This window comes from Urocitellus parryii, chromosome 4 (assembly GCF_045843805.1).
Source record: "Urocitellus parryii isolate mUroPar1 chromosome 4, mUroPar1.hap1, whole genome shotgun sequence".
NCBI lineage: Eukaryota > Metazoa > Chordata > Mammalia > Rodentia > Sciuridae > Urocitellus > Urocitellus parryii.
In genome coordinates, this window is record NC_135534.1 from 73,423,145 (window position 1) to 73,446,773 (window position 23,629).

The 23,629-nt window shown below is 37.4% G+C and overlaps 1 protein-coding gene across 11 annotated transcripts in view; it reads right to left on the reverse strand.

Annotated features, from left to right (window-relative positions):
* Positions 1-1,713: 1,713 nt before the first annotated feature.
* Positions 1,714-23,629, reverse strand: part of Dlg2 (discs large MAGUK scaffold protein 2) — a 2,013,368-nt gene continuing 1,991,452 nt past the window's right edge. For 10 of the 11 annotated variants that reach the window (XM_077797652.1, XM_026384678.2, XM_077797650.1 and 7 more), the window contains 6 exons: positions 20,050-20,100; positions 18,825-18,926; positions 16,361-16,533; positions 8,657-8,766; positions 3,669-3,760; positions 1,714-1,895 (listed from right to left, as the gene is read on the reverse strand). In XM_077797652.1, coding sequence (XP_077653778.1) covers positions 1,789-1,895; positions 3,669-3,760; positions 8,657-8,766; positions 16,361-16,533; positions 18,825-18,926; positions 20,050-20,100 — 635 coding nt within the window. In that variant the 3' untranslated portion in view covers positions 1,714-1,788. The remainder of the gene's footprint in view (positions 1,896-3,668; positions 3,761-8,656; positions 8,767-16,360; positions 16,534-18,824; positions 18,927-20,049; positions 20,101-23,629) is intronic. The other variant, XM_077797653.1, reaches the window with a different exon arrangement.

Sequence of the window (23,629 nt, forward strand, 5' to 3'; positions counted from 1 at the left end):
TTACTGTGAAGAAGCCCCATCACTCTGATGACTCTGTCTTTTGCTCTCCCACCCCAGCCTACATGCTGGTTTGCTGCACAGTGTGGCAGAATCCCTGCCAGGTCTTGATGTACCCCAGAAATAAGGCGATGGGGCTTAATCTGGGCATGTACAGAACCCAGAGTTAAGTGGTTATTAATATCACTGAAAAGTCTCTCTCTAAACACCTTAGGCAAAACCAACGCTGATGTCACCATCAGCTCTAAAGTGGGAAACAAACTCTTCTGTTTCAGTTTATAGGCTTTGGGAGGTTTCTTTTTTAAAATCATCATTATAATTATTAAAAAATAAACTTGGTCCAGGTGCATCCCCAAGGAAGGCAGTTCAATTGGTTGAGCTCAAAGTCATAATTGTCTTTCCTTGTGGTTCTCTTTGTCCTATATACTGAAACAAAAAAGCCTGAACCCCTCACCCCTCCAACCAGACACTTACTTCTCTCTTCCTCAAAGAAATACTGCATATTGGGACAGATCTCCCCATGGTTCTAACACCAACTCTGGCTGTTACAAAACTCTAAATTACTCTGTGCAACAAAAAAGAATAATTCTAATTACTCATGGCTGGCCAGAATACTAAATGGTCCTTTAAGTAACCAAGTAAGCAAGTAACTAGGAACAAAGTTATTCAACTATTTGCATGGTGGGCCCAGGTTATTTAACTAGAGAAAAGCAAGAATTCCCTTTAGATCATTTGCTTGAGTTTTTCTCTGAAAAGCCATCAGTTAAAAAGTATATTAACCAAATATCTTCTAAAAAATATCCATAAGGGCAACTCATTAAGGGATGTGCTCCATAAGAGTGTATCACTAGTGTGCAAGGGAGATCATGGGAGGTAAGTGAGGGAGAAGTCGGACTTGGAAGGAACTCAGATGCTCTTAATGGATCATTGGCAACAAAAGGGAGAGTGCAACTTCCAGTTCTTGAATTTGATCATCTGCTGATAATGCATACATTTAGTCTTTCAATTAATTAGTCTTTACAAAATATTTCACAAAACTTTTTTAACCTATAGAAATTCGTTTCTATACATTTAATATATTTTATTGTATAAATTATTCTCATCTGTAGTGCCTTCTTTCAGTTTATAAATGGCAAAATAGACAATCAACAATCATAAAGCTAATCCCAGGTGGAATCCCCTCCTCTCATAAGGTTAGTCCTCCATACACTTGTGAATTTTATGAAATGCTTGTCTTTGCAGATGCCAGTCAAGAAAACTATACAATTATCCTTCCCTGATAGTATGTCGTCTCCAGAGGGACTCCTTTCTTTTTTTTCCTTCTTTATTTCCTTTGCTTGTTAAGAAATCAAAGGATGTGCATAGTTATAAAACTCGAAGAATACCAATTACAGATGTGGGAAATGGGAAGATTGGTGAGGTTCAAGTGCTGGCAACTTTTCTTTAAAGCAAAAAAACACAGAGAGCTCAGCAGCTAAATCAGCTCTGGACATCTGCTGGGGTGAGGAGGCTGCCCATCTCTTGGGCAGAAAGCCTGTCAGAGGTTCATCCCTACACCTGGTACTTTGAGCAAACCAAAGCCTTCCTGCATTCTGCAGTGTCCTTTCTGTCCCACCCTTTGGCCCCTCCGTTTCCTTCATGGCTTCACACAGTTTGTGTTGTACATTCATAAGAATTCACATTGACTGCAAAAACATAAATGCAACAAAAACATAAAAGCCTCCAAGTAGTATATTATATATATTTTGTTCTTCTAAATGCTCTTCTGTCATCAGAGGCGCAGTAGCTAATTTATAACTTTTCCTTTGAGGGAATCCAGATGAAAGGCCCAGATTGCTCTTCAATTACAAGCTTGCATTGGTTATATATATCTTCTAAGGTGTCTCCTTGGACAATAGCTGTAACAAAAGTAAACATGCCCAAAGTTAGAAATCATCCCCTGGTGGTGAAGACCATTCATTACTTAAACAACAGAAACTCATATCAGTGACAGACAAGTCACCAGGAAGCTTAAGGGTCACTTTTCACAAGTAAGACAAAGCAGAAGATTAACATAAGCAGGGTCCATTAATGATTTATAAAATGCTTTCAATGCATGTATTCAATGCATCAGAGTTTTTGCACCGGCAGCATCTCTGTTTGTAGTTCTGGACAGTGAATCACTCATTTATTTAACAGATATTTTATGGATGCCTACTTTGAGCTAGCCACTGAATTGAGACATTGATCAATTTTCAGATTGAGAGCTCCCTATTTAGCAAGGAGAGCTGCTGGCCTTAGAGTCTCTCTATTTTATTTACTTTGGCAGAGACAGAAATCCAGGCATTTTAGACACAGAGGAAATAATAAGGGTTTGGGAGGAACTGTAGTTAACTTCTCTGGCCCTCAAAATACTTAACAGGAAACCCCATTTATTCTCTGATTAATCTGATAAAATGAGATGTTTACCAGTTAAGGCCACTATTTACAAGAAACACATAAGAGGAAACATATACTGCTAAAACTATGAATTACCTAAAACATTAAGTCACTCAGGGCAGTTTTAAGCACATTTTATTATGTCCTTTGAACAAAAACTATTTTCTATTTAGATCTCCAAAACATCCGTACTATCCATATGACACTGGGGCTTAAACATAAATTGGTACTGAAATATGACTTCAGTCTTCAAAAACAACGCTCAGAACTTAGTAATTACAATATTTTATTCCTGAATATAAACCAATGATCAAAATGTACATTGCTTGACTTGATTTCCCGATTTGGATGTTCTTTCAGGAAGAAACATGACTTACAGTTTAGTTACTTGACAGAAACCTTACTTCATATAATGCAATCAAAAATATTTGCAAACTGCTATGCCACTGGCACTTTCCACATTCTGAATAAGACAAAAAAAAAATAAAACATCTAATCCCATACCATGTAATTGAGGAGGAAAATTCTTGTTTTTAAACCGCTGAGAATTACTTGTTAGGCCAATTGCAGTTTGATTACTGTCTGGGTTTAATCAGTGTTTCATGAAAGTACATAAGAATAGAGAACTAAGGATATCCAGAAGAAGAAATTCTTCCTCTATTCCCAAACTTCATGTTTCCAAAAAAATAATTAAGAAGAAGAAAAAAAGTTTTGCACTGAGACTTGACACAGAATTAGCTAAAACACAGGGAAGGGTTTTTGAGCGTGTTGTTCAAGTGCTGCTGATGGGGAGACAGAGCCACAGGTCATGAGGGCAGAGAATGAAGGACTCTGAGACTGCTTCTCAAGAGTGACTGCTTTGGACTCTGCCCAATTTGGCCCCTGCCCAGTTTTGTCCCAAGAGTTTTTCCCCCAAAATTTCAGATGCCATTAGGAAGATAGTTTAATGAGGTATCAATGCCTCAAGTCTCCTTAATAGGAGGAGATAGTTCAGGGGCATCTGCCACTCAAGGTTTTGGTTAGGGCCACGGGGAAGCTGGGAGCTGGCTGCTGGTGATCTCAGAGGAGGGAGAACCCAGAATCCTGAATCAAATGGGTGAGGCAGAGAGTGCCTTTCTATGTATAAATTAGTTATTAGAGATACTCAACAGGATGGTTTTAGGGCTCAGGTTCACCAGGCCTGGAACCCTCTCTATGCAAAATGTCAGACAATTTATCTCCTTCCTCATAGTACCAGGATGAGGGGAACTTACCTGTAAAATATTCTCCAAATTCTTGTTCTAGCTTAATTGCTCGATCATAGGTTTTCTTGGCTTGCTCCTCTGTCAGACGTTTATTCATCTCCCTGGTAAATGAGGGTTTGAAATTAGGACACAAAGAGAATAAACCAAGTTTCCAAAAATCAAAGTGTATGGCAAGAAAGAAGCCTACAGAAAGCATAGTTCAATCTTAGCAGTAGCTTCCTAGACTTCCTCTGGGACTCCTCTTTGCTGGACTCATTTCAGCCACAAGGGCTCTGGGCCAAGGAGCCCACTCTCTGGAGGGAAGTCTTTTGGCCCCGCAAAAGACTGAAGTATGTGATTCTGCAATCTGTATATGGGGTAAAAATGGGAGTTCATAACCCACTTGAATCAAATGTATGAAATATGATATGTCAAGAGCTTTGTAATGTTTTGAACAACCAATTAAAAAAAAAAGACTGAAGTGGAATCTGAGGCTTTTCGGTCATTGGTTGCTCTTCTGTATCCTGAAGTCCTCTAGGGTGGGGTTAAATTTTCTCCTTGTCAGGTTTTAGAGGATTTAAATAAAGTGCTCATTGGATTCTTGAGGCTTCCTCATCTTCAGGGTATACTGTCCTACTTCATCTAGACCCTCATTGGATATGATTTCTAAATCCAAACTTCCCTGGTCACCCTTTTTTGGCCTTCGCTCCAGTATACCTCAGCCTTTCTAAAATGTGGGACACAGAATGAAAGGAACTTTTACAGGGGTGGTCAGAGTTGGGAGAGGTGGAGGGCAGAAAAATGTGTTTTTGCCTCTGGCCCTCCTTACCTCCGAGAGAAATCAATTTGATTGTTCTTGGGTCCCGACCTTCCAAAAGGCTTTGATTTCTTGCCTCTGCATCCCCCTTAAGGGCTGCTGTTCATTCAAAAATGTGGAGTGAGAAACATGGTACTTCCAAAGAATTATAGAAAATAGGGAAGACCCCATAGGTATCTGTATCTCGAAGGGCAAAAGGGTGTCTGCAGCTCTCACTACTCAATTTCTGCAAATGTCAAGTTATGTCTATAGAAATAAGAGCCCTGAATGTCCTGTTTTTATGAATTGAAATGGACACAGAAGGGAACAAGTCAAAAGTCCTGGGACCAAAATATTTTCAAATAGATTATAATCAAGTAATTTAGTCAAATAGAGGATAGGATAGAGGAACTTGGTATAATAGAATCTGTAGTATGATTAATGGGTACAAGGTACAGTTGGATATAAGGAATAACTTCTAGTGTTCTGTAGCACAGTAGGATAAATATGGTTGACAACAATTAATTGACTATTTCAAAATAGCAGAGAGGATTTTAAATGTTTCACATTAACACAAAGAAATGATATGTGTGGTGATAGATATGCCTATTACCCTAATCTGATCATTGCACATCGTCTTCATGTGTTGAAATATTGCACCATAAATATGTACAATTACTATGTGCCAGTTAAAATATTTTACAAACAAAATAATGAGAAGAAACTTTGAGGCCTACTTTATTTTCGTTCTGGCAGAATGGGCTACAAAGGAATTATGCCTAGGATTACCTATCTTTTTCTTTCTGTTTGTCAACAACTGACTTATCATTAACTGTACGCAAATGTTGCTTAATAATTGTAAGACTATTAAACGTAATATAGTCTCAAGGACAAGTCAAGGTTAGAAGTGGGAGATTCTCTACTTTTCTCTAAAATCAATTCGCTGATTCCTAATCAGTGGTAGCTTTTCTTAGAATGTCCTCCAGGCATTAAAAAGTTCAGTCAAATGCAAAACCATTTCCCCAGATGCATGTAGAATTTTTGAAAGCATCACTGCTTTGCACGCCACTTAGGAAGACAGAGAGCCAGGTCTAGAACTCCTGGTCTTAGTGAATCCTTCCTGTAGTTCGAACTAAGAAGACTTGAAGCAGTCCTGGCACTCCCCCAAGGTTGTGCATTTAATAAAGAACAATTTGCAGTAAGAACTTAAGCTTTATTTTTTTAAACTATAGTCAAACAGACTTTACATCTCGAACAGACTTGATGTCTTTCAAAATAAGCTGATGTGTAAAATAAAAAACCCTGAAGTTAGATATTAATATGGTTTTAGACATATCTGAAGGCTGAAATGTAAAGCAGAAATTTCCTGAATTCTTGTTGCTGAAGTAAACTTATTTTGTTCCAAAATGATTGTACTCCAGAAGCTGGATATATCACTCTGGAGTGCAGAAGATGTTGGACTAAACCAAAGGATACTCTTTAGAGAAAGAAGGTGATTTTTCTTTTTCTTTTTTTTGAGGGTTCTCAACTCTGATTTTATTTTATTTTTTTATTGGTTGCTCAAAACATTACAATGATCTTGACATATCATATAGCATACATTTGATTCAAATGGGGTATGATTTTTCCCAGTAAACAAGTCATGTAGCTCTGGATCTTCTTTAACTTGCTTGGTCTGTGGTAGTCTCTTTTTTCTTTCTTTCTGAATCTGATTTGAACTTATTTAGGTAATAGCTTAATTTATATCACTGTCCTCTAATATATGAATTAATTTTGTCTCTTTGTCTAAGCTGTAAGTTCTTTGTTCGTTAACATATGGAATCAATCCTAATTCAATACTTATTTGTTGAAGGGATAAGTGAATGAATGAATAAATGGGGACCGATAAACATAATTATGACATAGATACAGGCAGAAGTAAACACAGGACATCATGGGGGCAAGACAGGAATAGGAGATTGGAGGTGGCAGGGTGATAAGACCTGGGAAAGCATCTCATTGCTTTGTGGTAGGGGCACAAGTTATGGCAGCATGATATAAAAAGAACATCTCTTTCATACATGCCCTTGATTTTATCTCTGCTGAAGTCAGCTATGTATGTGCTAACAAGTTCTGTGGATTGATGCAGATGATGCACTTGAGAAATAATGTGTGTGATGATGTATCAATGCCTAAATGTGACAGCTGCCATGTTTTTGTTCTGGCTGACCTGGCACTCACTCCTTTCTGGGCAATGGGCAATTCATGCTAGCTTTGCTCCTGAAGTAAAAGCCTCAGAAAAGAGTGAACCGTAAACATTCAGCATTGAGTAATGAGATCACATTGGTCTGACCAGCATCACCACTGCACTCATTCCTATGAATATGGCTGCAGCACATTATGTCAGATTCATTGTCCTCATTGTGGAATCCAGCCCTCAGTATGTTTAATTTTCCCTGGTGATAAGTGGCTGTGACAGTGCCCTAAGGCAAAACTAAATAAGTCATCTGATAGTTGTGGAAGGAAGTGGACCTTCTACCGAGCACCAGATGGGACTCACTCCCAGCATCGTGCTGAACCCATGTGCCACTGCTGTTGCTCCCTCAGGCCTCCTTCCCTAGGAAGCCATTTATCTCATTGTGTGTTTATGAGAAGACTTACTTTTCTTTTCTGAAATAGAACTTTAAGTTGTTTTTCTCAAGAGATGAGGGCCATTTTTCTACTCTTCTTATTAACTTTAGTGTTATTTAAAATATTTGTGAGGCTCTTTACAGATTATGAAATCTGTGGTTGCTTAACACAGATACTGTGTTGTTCCCCAACACAGTATCCTGCTAAAGGGGAAATTTGACACATGTTATTAGGGAAATAATATTAAGAACCACTGTTCAATCTTTAATACAAACCTTTCCAAGTACCAACTATAGTTAAAGTTCTTCAGCATAATTTAATACCTAAATTCAAGGGGCTGACAATGACCTCACAATTTTATTTCCGAATCCTGGTAAAAACCCTTTGTCTATCTTTTATTCATGTGTCTATATTCTGCTTTTCAGATGCATTCCTGGCAATTTCTCCATAGGCCAAGTATATATTTAACTTAATTTTCTCAGGCTGCCATTTTAGCTACTGCAATGTGCTTTGCCTCTTCATCCTCAGAGAAGACCAGAACCGTTAGCTGATATCATTGGCAAATAACTGCTTTCACCTTTGGGATTAAAGAATTTCCGTGCCTTCAATTTTTTCCATGAACATTGTTTTCAAGTATATACCCTGTGGTTCAACACCCTCTTGAGGCCCAAATAGAAGCAGTATTTGAGCAAAGGATCTTGTAACAGACAAACTGGAATTATCTCTTGCATTCTTTCAAAAGTACTTTATACACTTTATGATATAATTACATTAATCTTTCATAATACAGCAACTTTCTATCTTTGATAATAATAACTACTAAATTTATTGTGCACTTAGTATATATCAAAGACTGTACACAGAGTTTTAAATTCATGACCTTGTGGCTTAACTTTTACTCTAGTCCTATCAGGTATTTATTAAAGTCTAGTTTAAAGATGAAGATTAAATCTTAGGGAGATACAGTAATTTGCCCAAGGTTATATAACTGACCACTGACAAAGCAAAGAACCAAGTCCAGCCTGACCAGCGTTCAAGGCTCTGCTGTGTTCTCTTTGCTCTGATATCATTTCCTCCAAAAAGCTTCACTTCTTTATGGGAGTTGCCTATGGTGATTTTAGAGTTATAGAATAAATATTGCCCAATCTGATTACTGGTTTTTGAAGGAAGGAATTTTATAAGCATTTTGGAAAAAATTTGAGTAATACATTATCCCCTGGCTCATAAACATGCTATAGAGCTACTGGTTAAGTTATAGACCTTTTACTGTCATGTCACTAAGGAAACTTGTCTATGCATATGAAGTTTCTAACATCAGAATTCTTTTATAAGACAATGTAAAACACCAATGGAAAAAGTCTAAATGTTGCCTGCTCCCTCTACAAAAAATGCAGACATTTAAAAAGATTTACCTATGAATCTGCACTCAGAAGTAAGAGGCAGCTCAAAGATGATCCTCTCCTGTCATTTTGAAAACTAACCAAACAAAATCCTTAAAAATAGCAAAATGGCATTTCCCATTTGTAATTATTTGTGCAAAAGAGGTATTAACAGTTTGCTGTGCAAAACAGAACAGGTAGTTGCATGAGGTATTCCAGAGCCCTCTACTTACATTAGAGGTTCCAGAGACTTGGGCTTTATGAAGATGGCAATAGGATAGAGCTGGGCAACTTGTAATCGCTTGATAGCGTTTCCTGATACGTCAAGGATACAGTGTTTGCCCTGGTAGAAAGAAGAAAAATAAGGAGTGAATTCTGAAAAAGTGGTCATAATCCAACAAAATGAAAATAGTGCATGTGTGTTTTAGAAGAGGGTATGGGATGCAATAGGTAAAAAAAAGAAAAAAGATTGCTAGAAAGAGTAAATGAAAGTTGATATATAGGGTAACCACTGAATGCTTGTAATAATTAATATTCATTAGCCCCTTTACTAAGTGTCCACCTCTGAACTAGAATTTTACATGTATTCTCAGTGAACTTTATTTTCTTCCACAAATACAGAATGCACTGCACAAAGAAGATTTGAAGTCATATGTTAGGTAATTAAGTCCATTCCCATGAAGCTTATAAACATCCCTGAAAAAACTTATCAAGGAATCCTCATCTATGAGATAGCAACTGTATTTTACGGAAGAGAAGATGAAGACAGAACTTTCAACTTGCCAAAAAGTTCAGTGCTAGGAGGACTCAAACTCAAGCCTTAAGTACTGATAGAATCATTGATTGGAATAGACACTTCATTGTCCTACCCTGACCAATGTTAAATTTGGAAGAATGGTAATCACTTGAATTTAGAACAATTCCCTAAACATTTGCTGAATGCTTACATGTATCCAGTCCTTAATATGTTCAGTTTAGAGAGAACTGACAAAAAAGTTACCTTAAATGTTATATGGTTAAATGATGAAAGAGAATCTTTCAGAGGGTATAAAAATTTCTAGTTTGTTAACAAAAACCTGATGTCATTATAGCACACCTCATTTAACATGGATTTCACTGTAATGAGTACTCTGAGCAAGGAACTGCTTTATAAAGTATTTCTGGAAAAGTAGATGTAAATTTGCCATTTAATATTCTACCTCCTAGGAAGAAATGGCCTTATTACCCCAAGGCTAGAAGAACTTTATACAAGCAGAGAAAAAAATCATGTTATAAAAATTGGGACAGTCCTAGATCAATAATAGGAGATAAAAACAATTTACAATATCCATGTGAAAATAAACAGAGTTCAGGTATTCACTGGACTTTATTACGTAAGCAATAAATTCCAATTTTGCTATTTGTGAAGTGCAACAGTAATATAAAAGGTATAAATGCTGTTTGATTACTCACTGAAAAGCACATTTTAAGTTAAAGGTGATATCTACACGTTCAAAGAGGAAAACAGTTGCAATTTTCTAGACACTGATGAGAACCAGTATCCATATAATGCTGAGAGAACCTAGCCTTTTCAGAGAGAGGAAAATAGACTCATCTTTTTCATATATTTCCTTTTTATTAACATAAATTAATTAAACATATTAAAGAAATTCAGTGTGATATTTCCATACATGCCTACATAGTGCACTGATCAAATAAATCAAACTACCATTAACCGCCCTCCACCGACCCCATGTCCTTCTTTGTACCTAGTAATCAGGATCTTACTTTCAGGTTAACTTATTTTTAGCTTCCACATGAGAGAGAGAGAACATGAAGTACTTGTCTTTTGGTATCTGTCCTCTTTCCTCTTGATCTATCTATTTTGCTGCAAATGACAGGAGATCATTCTTCCTTATGGCTTAATAATACTTCATATTATTGTTCAACTGTTGATGGGCACCTATGTTCATTCTGAATTTTAGCTATTGTGAATAGGTTCCCCTATAAACATGGCCATGCAGATTTCATTTTCTTTGGATATATACCAGAAGTGGGCTACTGCCTCAACAGTATGGAGGTTCCTCAAAAAACTTAAACAATGTATTAGTGTTCCTTTTTCTCCATGTTCTCAGCAGTATTTGTTACATTTTACTCTTTGATGATAGCCAAACCTGCTTATATCTTGGTGCCTGCGAAGCAGAAAGTAAGCAAGGGAAGGGGTCAGGACCAAATATACCTTTCCAGGGCATATACCCAGTGACCTATGTCTACCAACTAGGTCCCACCTCCTACAGTTTGTACCACCTCTCAATGATGCCATCAAATTATGAGACTATCAGTGGATTAAAACACTGAAGAGAAGAGAGCCTATGAGAGCCTATGTGATCTAATTACTTCCCCAAAGCCCTACTTCTATTTAACATTACTGCAAAGCCTATAACACATGGGCCTTTGTGGGACTTTGTAGATCCAACACATAATACCCATTTTTTAAAACAAATCAGAGCATTTAGTTTTAGTTTTTTTTTTTTTACATATTTCGAATATTAACCCTGGTCACATTGAATAGTTGGTGGATATTTTCTCCATTCTGGGGGTTATCCCTTCACTTTTTTTTTTTTTGTGATGTTGGGGATTGAACCTAGGACCTTGTTCATGTGAGGCAAGCACTCTACCAACTGAGCTACATCCCCAGCTCCATCTATTCACTCTTGATTGTTTCCTTTGCTGTGCAGTAGGTTTTAGTTTGATTTAATTCTATTTGTCAATTTTTGTTTTGGTTTCCTGTGCTTTTGAGGGCCTATTCCGAAAATCATTGCCTGTACCAGTGTCTTGAAGTGCTTACTTTTAGTGGTTTAAGTTTCAGATCTTAGATTTAAGCCTTTATCTATCTTGAGTTTGTTTTTGTATATGGTGACAGTTTCAGTATTCTGCACATGGATATCCAGTTTTCCAAGCACCATTTATTGAAGAGGCTGTTCCTGCCTCAGCCTTCCAAGTTGCTGAGACTATCGGCATACACCCACATATTCAACTTGATTTGCTAGGTTTTTTTTGTTGTTGTTGTTGAGAATTTTTGCAACTAGGATTCATCAGGGATATTGTAATTTTCTTTTTCTTTTGTATCCTTGTGTATTTTTTTGCAACAGGGTAATTCTGACCTCATCTGAGTGTGGAAAGTTTCCCTCTCAAGTCTGTGGAATAGATTAAGAAGAATTGGCATTTGTTATTTAAATTTTGGTAAAATTCAACAGTGAAGCCCCTGAAGTCCTGGCTTTCCTTTGTACAAGAGAAGGCTTTCCTTTAAACCAATTCTATATAATTACTGGATTCATTCAGGATTTTATATGCTCATGGTTCAATTTTGATATACCATGTATGTCCAGAAATTTATCCATATCTTCTGGGGTTTTCAATTTGTTAGCATATGGTTTTTCATAATAATCCTTAATGATCTTCTGTATTTCTCTGGTATTGGTTGTAATGTTTTCTTTTCCATTTCTGCTTTTATTTATTTGGCCCTTCTCTCTTTTTTTCCTAGGTTAATTCAGCTAACATTTTGTAAATGTTATTTATATTTTCAAAAAACCAATTCTATTTTATTGAACTTTTGTATTTTTATAGTTTCTGTGTCATTTATTTCCCCGCTGATATTTTTTATTTCTTTCTATTAATTTTGGATTTTGTTTATTCTTGCTCTTCTAAGTCCTATATCTAAGAGATATAGCATTAGGTTGCTTACTTGAAATTTTAGTTTATTTTTTTAAAATGTAGATATTCATTGCTAGGAACTTCCTACTTAGTACTACTTTTGTTGCATCCCACAAGTTTTTGGTATGCTGTATTTCCATTTTCACTTGTTTTGAGTAATTTAAAACAATTCCTTTCTTCCTTTCTCAATGACTCACTGTTCAAATCTGTGTTGTTCAGTTTCTATATATTTATGTAATTTCTAAAATTTCTTTTGTTGATGATTTCCAGTTTTTTTCCATTATAATCAGAAAAGATACAGGGTATGATTTAAATTTTCTTGAATCTGTTAAGACTTGTTTTGTGTCATATATGGTGGATTCTAGAGAAGTTTCAATGGGCTGATAAAAAGAATGTCTATTCCACATTGTTGAATAGAAATGTTCTTTAAATTATGTTTTGTCTTTTTGATTTATGGTGTAATTTAATTCTGTTTCTTTGATGTTTTGTCTGGATGTACATTGGAAATAGAAGGGTGTTGGAATCCCTCACTATTATTGTTTTAGATCCTATCTCTTCGTTTAGGTTTAATAGTGTTTGTCTTATAAAGTTGGGCTCTCTGAAATTAGATGCATATAGATTTATAACCATAATTTCTTCATAAATTTATCTCTTGATCATTATGAAGTGGCCTTCTTTATCTCTTCTTAGTTTTTTCTTTAAGTCTATTTTGCTGGAAATATGCGTAACTATTCCTGCTCATTTTAGATTTTCATTGCTTGGAGTACTATTTTCTATCCTTCCATTTTCAGTCTGTGTGTGTCATTACTTGTGAAGTTAGTTTCTTATAGGCAACATGTTTTTTTTTCTTTTTTTACATTCATTCAACCAATCTGTACTTTTAATTGGAGAATTTAGTTTGTTGCATTTAAGGTTATCATTGGTAGGTAAGGACTTATTCCTATCATTTTTTAAAAAATTTCTTCTAGTTGTTTTGAATAGTCTCTATTCTTTCTTCCTCTCTTGTTCATCTTTGTGGTTTGATGGTTTATTCTATTGATAGTGTTGGGTTCTTTTTCACTTCTCTTTTGTGTTTCAACTCTTCTAGTGGTATTTATACTTTTAGATGCTTTCATGATGGTAGTTATCTTTCTTTCACTTGTGGATGTAGGACTCTCTTACTTATCTTTTGTAAAGTTAATTTGATCATCATGAATTTCCTCAGTTTTTGCTTGTCTTGGTAGGTATTTATTTCTTCTTCATTTCTGAAGGATAGCCTTAGTAGATATAGTGGGCTGGCAGTTATTTTCTTTAAGGACTTAGAATATGTCATTCCATTCCTTCTTGGACTACAGAGTTTCTAACAGGAATCTACAGTTAGTATAATACAACTTAAATATAACTTTATGCTTTGTCTTGCAGATTTTAGAATTTTTCTTTGTCTTGTACCCTTGATAGTATAATCATAATATGCTGTGGTAAATATACTTTCTGGTTATGTCTGTTTGGGGTCCCATAAGTCTCCTATATATGAGTGTTCATATCCTTCCCCAAATTAGGGATATTTTCTGTTATTATTTTATTGAATAGGTTTTCTATTATCTTAGCTTTTTTTCCTATGACCTTCACTTTTGAGTAATCCAAAAAATGACCTTCACTTTTGAGTAACCCCCCAAATGTAGATGTTTGTACATTTAATAATGCTTGCAGGTCTGTAATACTCTTCTTCTTTTTAATTTTTTTTTTCTGATTGGAATCTGTCTTCAAATTTAGATATTCTTTCTTCTGCTTAATCTAGTCTGATTTTGAGGCTTTCAATTGTATTTTTTATTTGATTTGTTGAGCTCTTAATTTCCCAGATTTCTATTTAGTTATTTTTCAGAATGTCTCTTTACTGCATATCTCATTTATATCCTGCGTTGTCTTCCTAATTTTATTTAATGGTTTGTCTCTATTCTCTTTGATCTCATTGAACATTTTGTAGTCACTCTTTAAAATTCTTTATGAGGCATTCCACTCATTTTGATTTCTTTGCTATCTGTTGCTAGAAAATTATTATGTTCTTTTGGAGGTGTCATATTACCTTGTGCTTTTATATTCGTTTTTTTTTTATGGTGAGATTTGTGCATCTATTGTATCAAATTTCTCTACTAATTTTATGGGGTGACCTACTTAACAGCTTTTTCCTGAAGCTGGATCATGAGGTATTGGTTTGTTAGGCAATGTTGTCTTTAATTCTAGCTGGGTAGCATAGTGACTCCCCCTATAGCTTCTTTGGCTGTAAATAATGACTTCGTCACAATGTTTACCTTGGAGGAGTCAGACAGACTCATTATTTCTGCAGGCCACATAAGAATGAAGATACTCTAGTGGTTCAGACAGTTGTAGTGCAGACAGCAGTGGGTGTGGGGTGTTCACTGTGTGCCTGCTCCTGTGACAGGAGTGGTGGCTCCCATCATGCCACAAGAGTTTCCTCAGGTATTTTTAATGTTAGCTCTGTTACTAGCAAGAGCCCTTGGCACTGGTGGCCCCAGCATGGTGAAAGGCTCAGTACATTTTTCTTACAATTACTCAGTGGTGTGAGAACTGGGGAGAGGCATTGGTGAGAACTGCAGTACCTGCTCTGTGGCACTCAGCCAGTCTGGACAGCACTGTGTGGGTCAAACCAGATGCAGTAGCAGGCAGCACTGGAAATGGTGTATGTGTTATGGCAGCAGGAACCCTGGTGTTCTTGTGCTTCAGTGACTGTGTTGCCTGGGGAGTGGGAACTCAACCGGAGCTGGACAAAGTTCCTCTGGGAACTTGGCCATGCATGCCTATGGGTGGGACAGTAGCTGGGTCTTTTCTACATCCTGAACTCCTTCAGCTGTAGTGCCTGCCTAGGAACAAGTGGGAGTGGGACATGAATGTAGCTAGGTGGAGTTGCTCTTGACCCTCCCCACCTTGCATGTTCAAGGGTAAGGAGATAGCTGATGTAGTAGAGTCACTCAAGGACCCTTCAACATGTCCCTGTGGGCAAGCTAGCAGTGGGAATCATGGTGTTCCCTTCTCACTGCCAGAAACAATTGCCTAAATGCTGCACAGAGGGCAGGGATGGAAGAAACCATTTGGGAATCTGCTTTCAGTCCTGGAATTGGCACAAAACCACACACAGATGGATGTGCACATGGTCTCAGAGAACAGGCCTCCTGATCTCCTGAATGTTGAGGGTGGCACCCTCCATTCCCCTCCATGTCACAACACCTATATATCCTACAGTGCAGGACCCAGTGAGCTTGCGTCAGAGCTGCTGGACCAAGTTGGAGCCAGGGACTGTGTGTACCCTGGCTATGGAACTGGGGGTTGCAGTTGCCAGAGTGTTGTAATTTTCTTTTTATGCTGTTTTCCAAGGTCTCTGAATCTTATAAGGTTCCAATCTCTCTCTTGCTGATTTCCAGTATTCTCCTCCCTTTGCTCACCTTGAAATGCAGCATATATCTGTTACTTTAATTGTTCTTTGTAGAGAAAGAAGACAAAGCTGGTCACCTCTATTTAGCCATCTTTTCATCTTAGAAAAATTTGTTTGACTTTTTATTAGTACATCAAAAGGGCAGAAAGCATCACATCAAATCCAACCAACCTGACAAATATTTTCTGACTTTGCTTCTTTGTGTTTATAGGAGATGGCATCTCTATATGGGCCCATTCTAAAGCCCCATTCAAGTATCTTCCTATCCTCTTCTCTCTTAAACATTCTCCTGTTTTCCCTGCTCTGAAATGGTCAGGAAGAAGGGAATGACAGCATTGACACTTTCTCTAAATCGAAACTTTTCTGATATATCTCCCCTCCAACATGAAGATAGCAAGTTTTGAGATTGGCGGGGGGGAGAGGGAGAAAAGGAGAAATAGAGAAGTAAATCCTTTGAACACAACTAGGTAACCAAAAGTAACAAAGATTTTTATTTATTATCCTTAGAGGTTTTATTTATTAAGGTCTCAGAGAGTCAAGAATAAACTGAGGCCCCATAAACTTATGGCTGTTAACTAGCTTTATAGATCCTCTGTTCTCTCCCCTTTCCATGTAGTTAGAATACTTTATTGAGATTAGAATATAGATTAATGACATTGCTCTAAGGTGATTCTCTCCTTGGAAACCTTAAAAGGAATATTTAATCAAAGTTTTTCAACTGCAATCAGGAAAGAGTAATGATTAAAAAAAAAAAAAGACACAGTTTGCCACCTAGATATACTCTTGTGGAGAGTTATAAGGAGATTGGCAAACATACCCTTTCTGCTACAAATCTCACAGACTGCACACTGGTTCCATATAAATTGTCATTGTACTGGCCAGCTTCTATAAATTTGTGCTCTTGAATATCTTTCTCCATTTGTTCTCTGGAAATGACAAAGTGATAGTCTCTCCCATCCACTTCATAGTCACGCTTCGGCCTTGTAGTATCTTTACAGAATAAGAAATAAAAAAATTAAGACACATTTATTTTTATAAGCTTCCTTTTCACCACCTATTTTTTTCTACCATGTCCCCACATAGATACATAAACATATGTAATATGATGAACCATGACATGGTAACAGGTACCAGTCTTAATCTCCTACCACAAAAAATTATAAAACTTAACATGGAACAACTGTTTTCAGGCACCAATTAACAGTGAAGAACTGTAATTGTCAGAGAATAAAATATATCAGGGAAACTGTACATTCACTACACCTCTCTACCTAGGAGTCCTTTCCACTTGGAAAGTATACAGGTCACACAATGTTAGGAGACACTGGAGTTCAGCCAGAATTGGGCATTTGATTGAAACCCCAGAAAGGCCACATTCTGGAATGCTACTCTAGACTTACTCTAGACCCATCTTTACAAAGTCTAAAGCCAAGTTGCAGCTGGAACAAACTGTTTTGGCAGTTGCTTTCCAGAACACATATAATACATGAAGGAAGATAACAAAATGTGATTTCCAGCAATACACCACTGTAGTGTCTGACACAAAATAAGCAAAGAAATAAAGTCATGTAACTAGGAGAAAGACATTGTCATACAGTTATAATGTGTTATGTGTAATAAGAGAATCACAGTACAGGTGGGACGAAAAGTCAGCAAGTCTAACCATTGCACTTACATGTTTTAGAAAGAGGGGAAAAACATCTAGCGATATGACTTTAAAAAGTTAAAATATATCTAAAACTATCTAAAGTTTTACTCAGTTATTTTCTAAGAATCTATGTTAAAAGTGATTGAAACTTCAGATACAGTTTTAACCCTAAAGATATTAATTTTATTAATTTGTAAATAATGATTTTATAGTTCAATTATAAATTCAGTGATGAAAAATAGAGAAAACCCAAAGTATCCATAAATGAAGAATGATTAATTATGACATACTAATCATTAAAATAGTTGCATAAAATTTTAAATAATGTCAAAAACCCATCTATCATATGAAAAAACGTGTATAATGGAAGAAATAATATATCCGTGATGTTATTTCTGGATGTTATGGGGCATTCTGTGAACTTTTTACTTTCTTGTTTAAGTTTCTTTTTTGAATTTTTCAAGTTTTGTACAATGAACATGCACTGCTTATCATGAAATAGTGCTATTAATGAAAAAAGTAGCATGTGTGAGATGAAGGGGAAGTGGATGTAATGCTTAAGAACTTTGTTTTATTTCTCTCAAAAAGTGGAAGATCAATGAATCAAAATGCATTCTATGTCACATATACCTAATTAGAGTAAATAAATAAATAAAAAGTGGAAGATCCAACTGGAAGCTGCTGTAATTAACAGAGGGTTTTATTTGATCTTTTCCATCTGAAGACTTTATTGGGATATGTTCTGTGGCACAAACTCTTCCCAAGGCTGGGAACTTCTCTGGGAACTGGCTCAGGAGATGCAGCAATCATCCTAGCTCTCTTTTGCCCACGTAATACACCTGAGTCCTGCTATTCTTTAGTACTGTAAGGGAAATTTGCACTATTGAAATGTTAGAGACACTTGAAGAATGAGGGAGAAGTATTTGTTGGGATCAGATTTACGAGTTTCCTTATGGAGTAAGCTCAATTTTGCTAGTGAGCTTGTCTGCACAGAAGGTCTCTGTGCATGGGGGTGGATGGCGAAGTGTGATGGTAGGGGGAAAAGTTATAGCAGACAGAAGCTTACAGAGCTACAGAGAGGCTAGGAGACCCAATGTTTGTCAATTATGACAAAGCAGATTAAAGTCTTCAGAGGTTTTTAGGGTAGAATAAAGTCTCAGACATCTTATTTTCATTCTCCTAAGACCTGCACTGTCAAAACTCATGGAAAGGCTATTTGATTTTGGGATTAACAAATTGTCCTAAGTCATCCTGAGAAGATTTTAATATATGACTGATTCTGACCTCCCTCATTCTATGGAATAAGATGTTATAGTGGCATTTTAATCAGTCTGTAAGAACGTTCTGTGGCCTATCATAAATTCTATGCTGTTTTAAGTGCTAGGGGTTTACAGAGATCCTGCCTACCTTCTATGGGACTACAGTCAGTTTGGAGAGAACATTATCATACTTACCAAATAGAGAACAGCACATAGCAGCATAGATGCAAAGTGTTAGGCAGAGAATTGAAAGACAGTGCTCAGATAATGGGTAACTGGTGGTATTTGGAAAACCAGAAAATACCGGAAGAATAATATTATTTTATCATAAAGAATCCAAGCTTTTTCCTGTAAAAAAGAGAAATGATACTTACGAGGCACACAGGAGCCAAATTTATCAGGAAATTCAGATATCAAGTCGTCATTGATTCGATCCTTCATGGGGCCCAGGATAATCACTGGCCGGGTATAGTTTACTGCAGATAGGAAAAAGAAGATGCAGATATGCAGACCGACTTGGAGATCATTGAAAAATTGTCCTGCAAGGATGGTTCTTAAAATGAAACTGCCAAACAGTAAGAACTGCCAAAGGAATAACGTTGGATCAATTACCCAACATAGGGAAATGAATGTTTACTCCTCAGGATGTTGACTGTGCTTACTGTCTGGGACTTACCCCCCACCCCCCAAAAAAAGCAACTGAAGGGACTGTGAATGGGGGCTGGGGTTGTGGCTCAGTGTTGGAGCGCTTGCCTCGCAGGTGTGAGTCGCTGGGTCAATCCTCAGCACCACATAAAAATAAATAAAATAAACGTATTGTGACCATCTTCAACTAGAAAAATGTAAAAAAAAAAAAAAAAGAAAAGAAAAGCATTTGGAAGAGTTTTGCTTATTCTTCATTTATGCCTACACAATGTCAAAACACCCGGGTTTAGTCAGTTGAGTGGGAGAAAGAAAGAATTCAAACCAGCTGTTTGGCCATTGTTTAAAAGCAGTTGTTAGTAGTAATGACACTTTATGTTTTTATAATTTCTTTCTCTCAGCTCAAAATACTCTGTGCTCTGCTGGGGTTTTCCTAATTCCTTTGTATCTGGGATTCAAAGGATCTCTAAAGTTCATTTGGCAACTCTGCCCATCTGATGCTTGAATTTTCTCTGCAACATCCTTGTCAATAGCCATCAGCCTCTGTATAAATGGCCTCCAGAAAAATTAAGTCAGTTTCCCTGGGCAGCCTTCAGATAGCTCTATCTTAGGTGTGCTAGAATGTTCTTAGTACTGGGCTCACACAAGCTTCCTGGGAGGATTTAGCCTTCAGGTCCCTGGCTAGGGCTCTCTAGCCAGACACTTGGATGTGCTCCTTCCCACTAAGGGACACTCATTTGAAGGGCTGCTCCATCCTCTTGGGAGCTGGTATTGGTCATGTTTCACAGGGAAGTTGCTGTATGGTGACAGGGCCAAAGAAAGACAGTAGGGTGTAGTTGAGGGGCAACTGAGTTTTAAGCCGAGTATATTTTCCTTAGCCGTCACTGTTTCCCTCCTTCAGTTGTGTCACCTGTTATGGCCTGGAAATCAGGAACCCGAGAATGCTGGGAAACTTACTTTCCTGCCTTGTGACAGGCTCATAGGAAAGAATGAGGTCTTCTTGCCCTCCTGAGAAGAAAAGAGAGGAAAATTACAGTCGACTAACAACCAGTAATTCACCAGAGCTAAAATCCCTGCTCTGAAACATAGGAAGCAGACACAGTTCAGGGTTAATTTTCCTTGCTCTCTCTCCCTGAACCATTCAAAAATTTCCTTCATCCTCATAGAATTCTTTAGCACTGTCTTAGTGTTAGGTTATCTCACAGTCATAACTCTACATAAAAACTGGCTGTGGTTCTCAGAAACAGGGTAAGGATCTGTGAGACTGCTCTCTGTCTTATGTTTCTAATGGAGTGCCATGCCACTACACCAAGTTTGAGCACCTAAATTAAAGCCATTTAGTTCAAGGAAAGGGTCTATCCATCAGTTCATTGCTACTTCTTCTAAATTTTTCTTTTATTACATCTTATATTTTTGAACATTGTTTAAAAGCAAATGTCTGTTTATTTCATTTAAGATGTAAAATTTCATTAGAAAATTACAGGACACTAAAGTTTTTTTTTTTTTCCTTAATATTAAGTCATCAGGAGAATGTTGTGGGCCAATTAAAGAAAGTTAAAAATTGAGAGGAGGCCGGAGGTGAAGTTCAGTGGTGGAGTGTGTGCTTAGCTTGTGTGAGACCCTGGGTTGGATTCTCAGCAGCAGCCACCACTACCACCACCAACAACAAATTGAGAGGAGTGCCTTATGTATTGGTTTGCAATTGCTGCTAAATCATGCCCTGAAACTTCAGAAAGAGAACTAAGGAAGACAATGGCATAAAAGTGTTATCCTCTACACTTCTGTTCACTGTAAGTCTGCTGATTCAGTGTGGGTCTCAAGTCAGCAAATAACTGTGGAGAGTGTATTGGGTTTTGATAATTAAGTTTTAGTCATCTATTTTTATCCATTTGGTCAAAAATTGGTCATGGGCTTAGCTCAAGTCAGTTGCAAACCCTAAAGGGTCTGCTCCTTTATTTGTGTTAGGTCTTATACTGACTAAACTTTGGTGGGGAAATAGGTTAGGACTGTTGGATATGACTTAGAAGAGGTAGTGGAAGAGGAATGGGACATGATGTAGACTTTCTGAAGCCAAAGGGCTATTAACCTCATTGCTTTATATGCTCACCACCCCTGAAACATACTCAGTGTGCCAATGTCAAGTTCTACTTCAGTAGGCCCAGCACCAAGGAAAGGTGGGTTGATTTCATGAAGTGAGGTAATATCAAAGATGGTTTTGATAATAGCAACTGCTTTGGTAAAGTGAAACAACAGGTGGGTCAAGTTGTAGAGTACAGGTGTCTTCCCTGGAGACTTGGTGGCTGTATGGTTTGTGGGCTCTTACTTTTTCAAGTGTAAGGAAGGGCTACAGGCTTAAGCCATATCTGACATTTACCTCGAGGAGGGCTTCTTCTCAGGATGCAACTGCTAGGCCCTACTACATCCTAATGGTACAGAGAGTGGGCCAATCCTCCTCCTTAGTGGCAGCTATATGTGGCCATCTCAGAAATTTGCAGGGGACTTTCCCATATCTGAGCAGGGGTTTGGTGCTCAATGAGTCAGATTCACAATTTTCTAAATTCAGGAAAAGAATGAATCCTTCTGAATAAACTGAACTACTGAAATTTAGTCTAGGCCAAAATAAAAAAAAAAAGGCCATTGACTGCTAAGCTCTAGGTATCTAAAGCCTGAGGTATGTACATGTCATAAGCATTCAGAAGAGAAGTGTAAAAATTATTGGGGGAAAATGCATAGCTTTCAGGATAGAAGTGTGGTAGGATAACATTGTAATGTAAAACTATATAGAGGGTTCTTCATAAAATAACATGAGAGGAGAATCCTGATTGTCAGATAATATAAATTTCAAATACCAGGTAATAATATTCGAGTCTTCCTATTATTCTGGGAACTCCATAAAGGCAAATACTGAGTTTCATTTATCACTGCATCCTCAGAGTGCATTCAAGTGCTTAAAGTAAAGAAAGATGTCAATGAATTCACATTCTCATTTCAGTTATGAGGAACAGAATGAGTAATGAGGCTAAAGATAGGTTCTGTTTTGTGTTTCTGTCAATATGATCATTTCACTTTGGGAAATATGGTTTCCTCTAAATAAACATAACATGTCATGCTTCCATATGAATCTCTTTCCAGTAGCTTTGCAAATCATTCTGATGGGACATTTAAAAATGTCTTAAATAAGCCTTAAATAAGATATTTGATATCAGTATGTATATTTGTGATTCAAAAAATCAGGGCAAAACATAGCTTTAATTAATTTTTCTTGGGGGGGGTACTGGGGATTAAACTCAGGGGCACTCAACCACTGAGCCACATCCCCAGCCCTATTTTGTATTTTATTTAGAGACAGGGTCTCACTGAGTTGCTTAGTGCCTTGCTTTTGATGAGGCTGGCTTTGAACTCACAATCCTTCTGCCTCAGCCTCCCTAGCTGCTGGGATTACAGGCATGTGCCACTGTGCCCAGTTTGATCAATTTTTTAAAGAGTTTTATAGTTTCTTGTTTATCCATCACTCTTTGGTTTCATTCTGCAACTATGAACGGTGCTGGGTCTTGCTCAGAACAGTGGTATGGGTCGGTAGAAATGGCAGTTTCCTTTATGTCAAGGTTCCTCCCAGTTCTCAAGGCCCCATACAACCAGGTACTGGGAATACCAAGGAGGCCTGCAGGGAAGCTGTGGAGGTTGGCATGACATAGTAGCTGTGAATGTAAAGTCAATTTCATTTTCAGACTCAAGAATGAAAAGCCCTGTGAGTAATGAAACATTAGATGAACAAAGAAGGGAAGTAATGAAGAAAACTCATATCCCTGGCACTTTGTGGGTCTAGAGGGGCTTTCACATCCATTGGCTTCTAATTGTTGACAGTTTTTCTTAGGTAATTGGTGCTCTGATGATCCCCATTTTACAGATGAAGAAACTGAGGCTCAGAGACATCGATGAGGTCTATTTCCTTAACTAGGATGAGGTAGAGTCAAGATTTTAAACCATATCTTGTTTTGATTGTGCTGAGTGTATCACTCTGTCTCAAAAGAGTGAGAGATGTAGAATTCCCTGTGTGTGTGTGCGGGGGGTAGAGCTTACTAAGGAACAAAGGCGAGGGGACAGAAATCAGGTCAGACACATTGAGGGGCCATAAGGGGTTCCATCTGCAAAATCGGCTCTTTTATTTGAAAGTTCTACTGTGTCATCTGCATAAAATAGTCATCCTTAGTTTTCTATTTTTTTCCTCTGAAGAAGTTGGCACTTAAGAAATAACAGCTGGTGAAAAAGTACAAACTATTTCTTGGTCTTGTTTTGGCCACTGCATGGCTGGAAGTGGGCAAGCAGCACAGAACTGTGTGTGGATGTTTGCAGCTGTCAGAGACTTGGCAGAGGATTTGTGGCAGTCCCCATGAAACATTTTGTTTGTAAACTGGAAGCAAGTCACAGTGAGATATATCCAGAATAAGACCCTAATATGTCTTCAGGATTGGGGAAAGTAAAATGCTTTTCTTCATGAATCCTTGGAAACGAGAGAGGGGTGGGAAGAGACGACTAG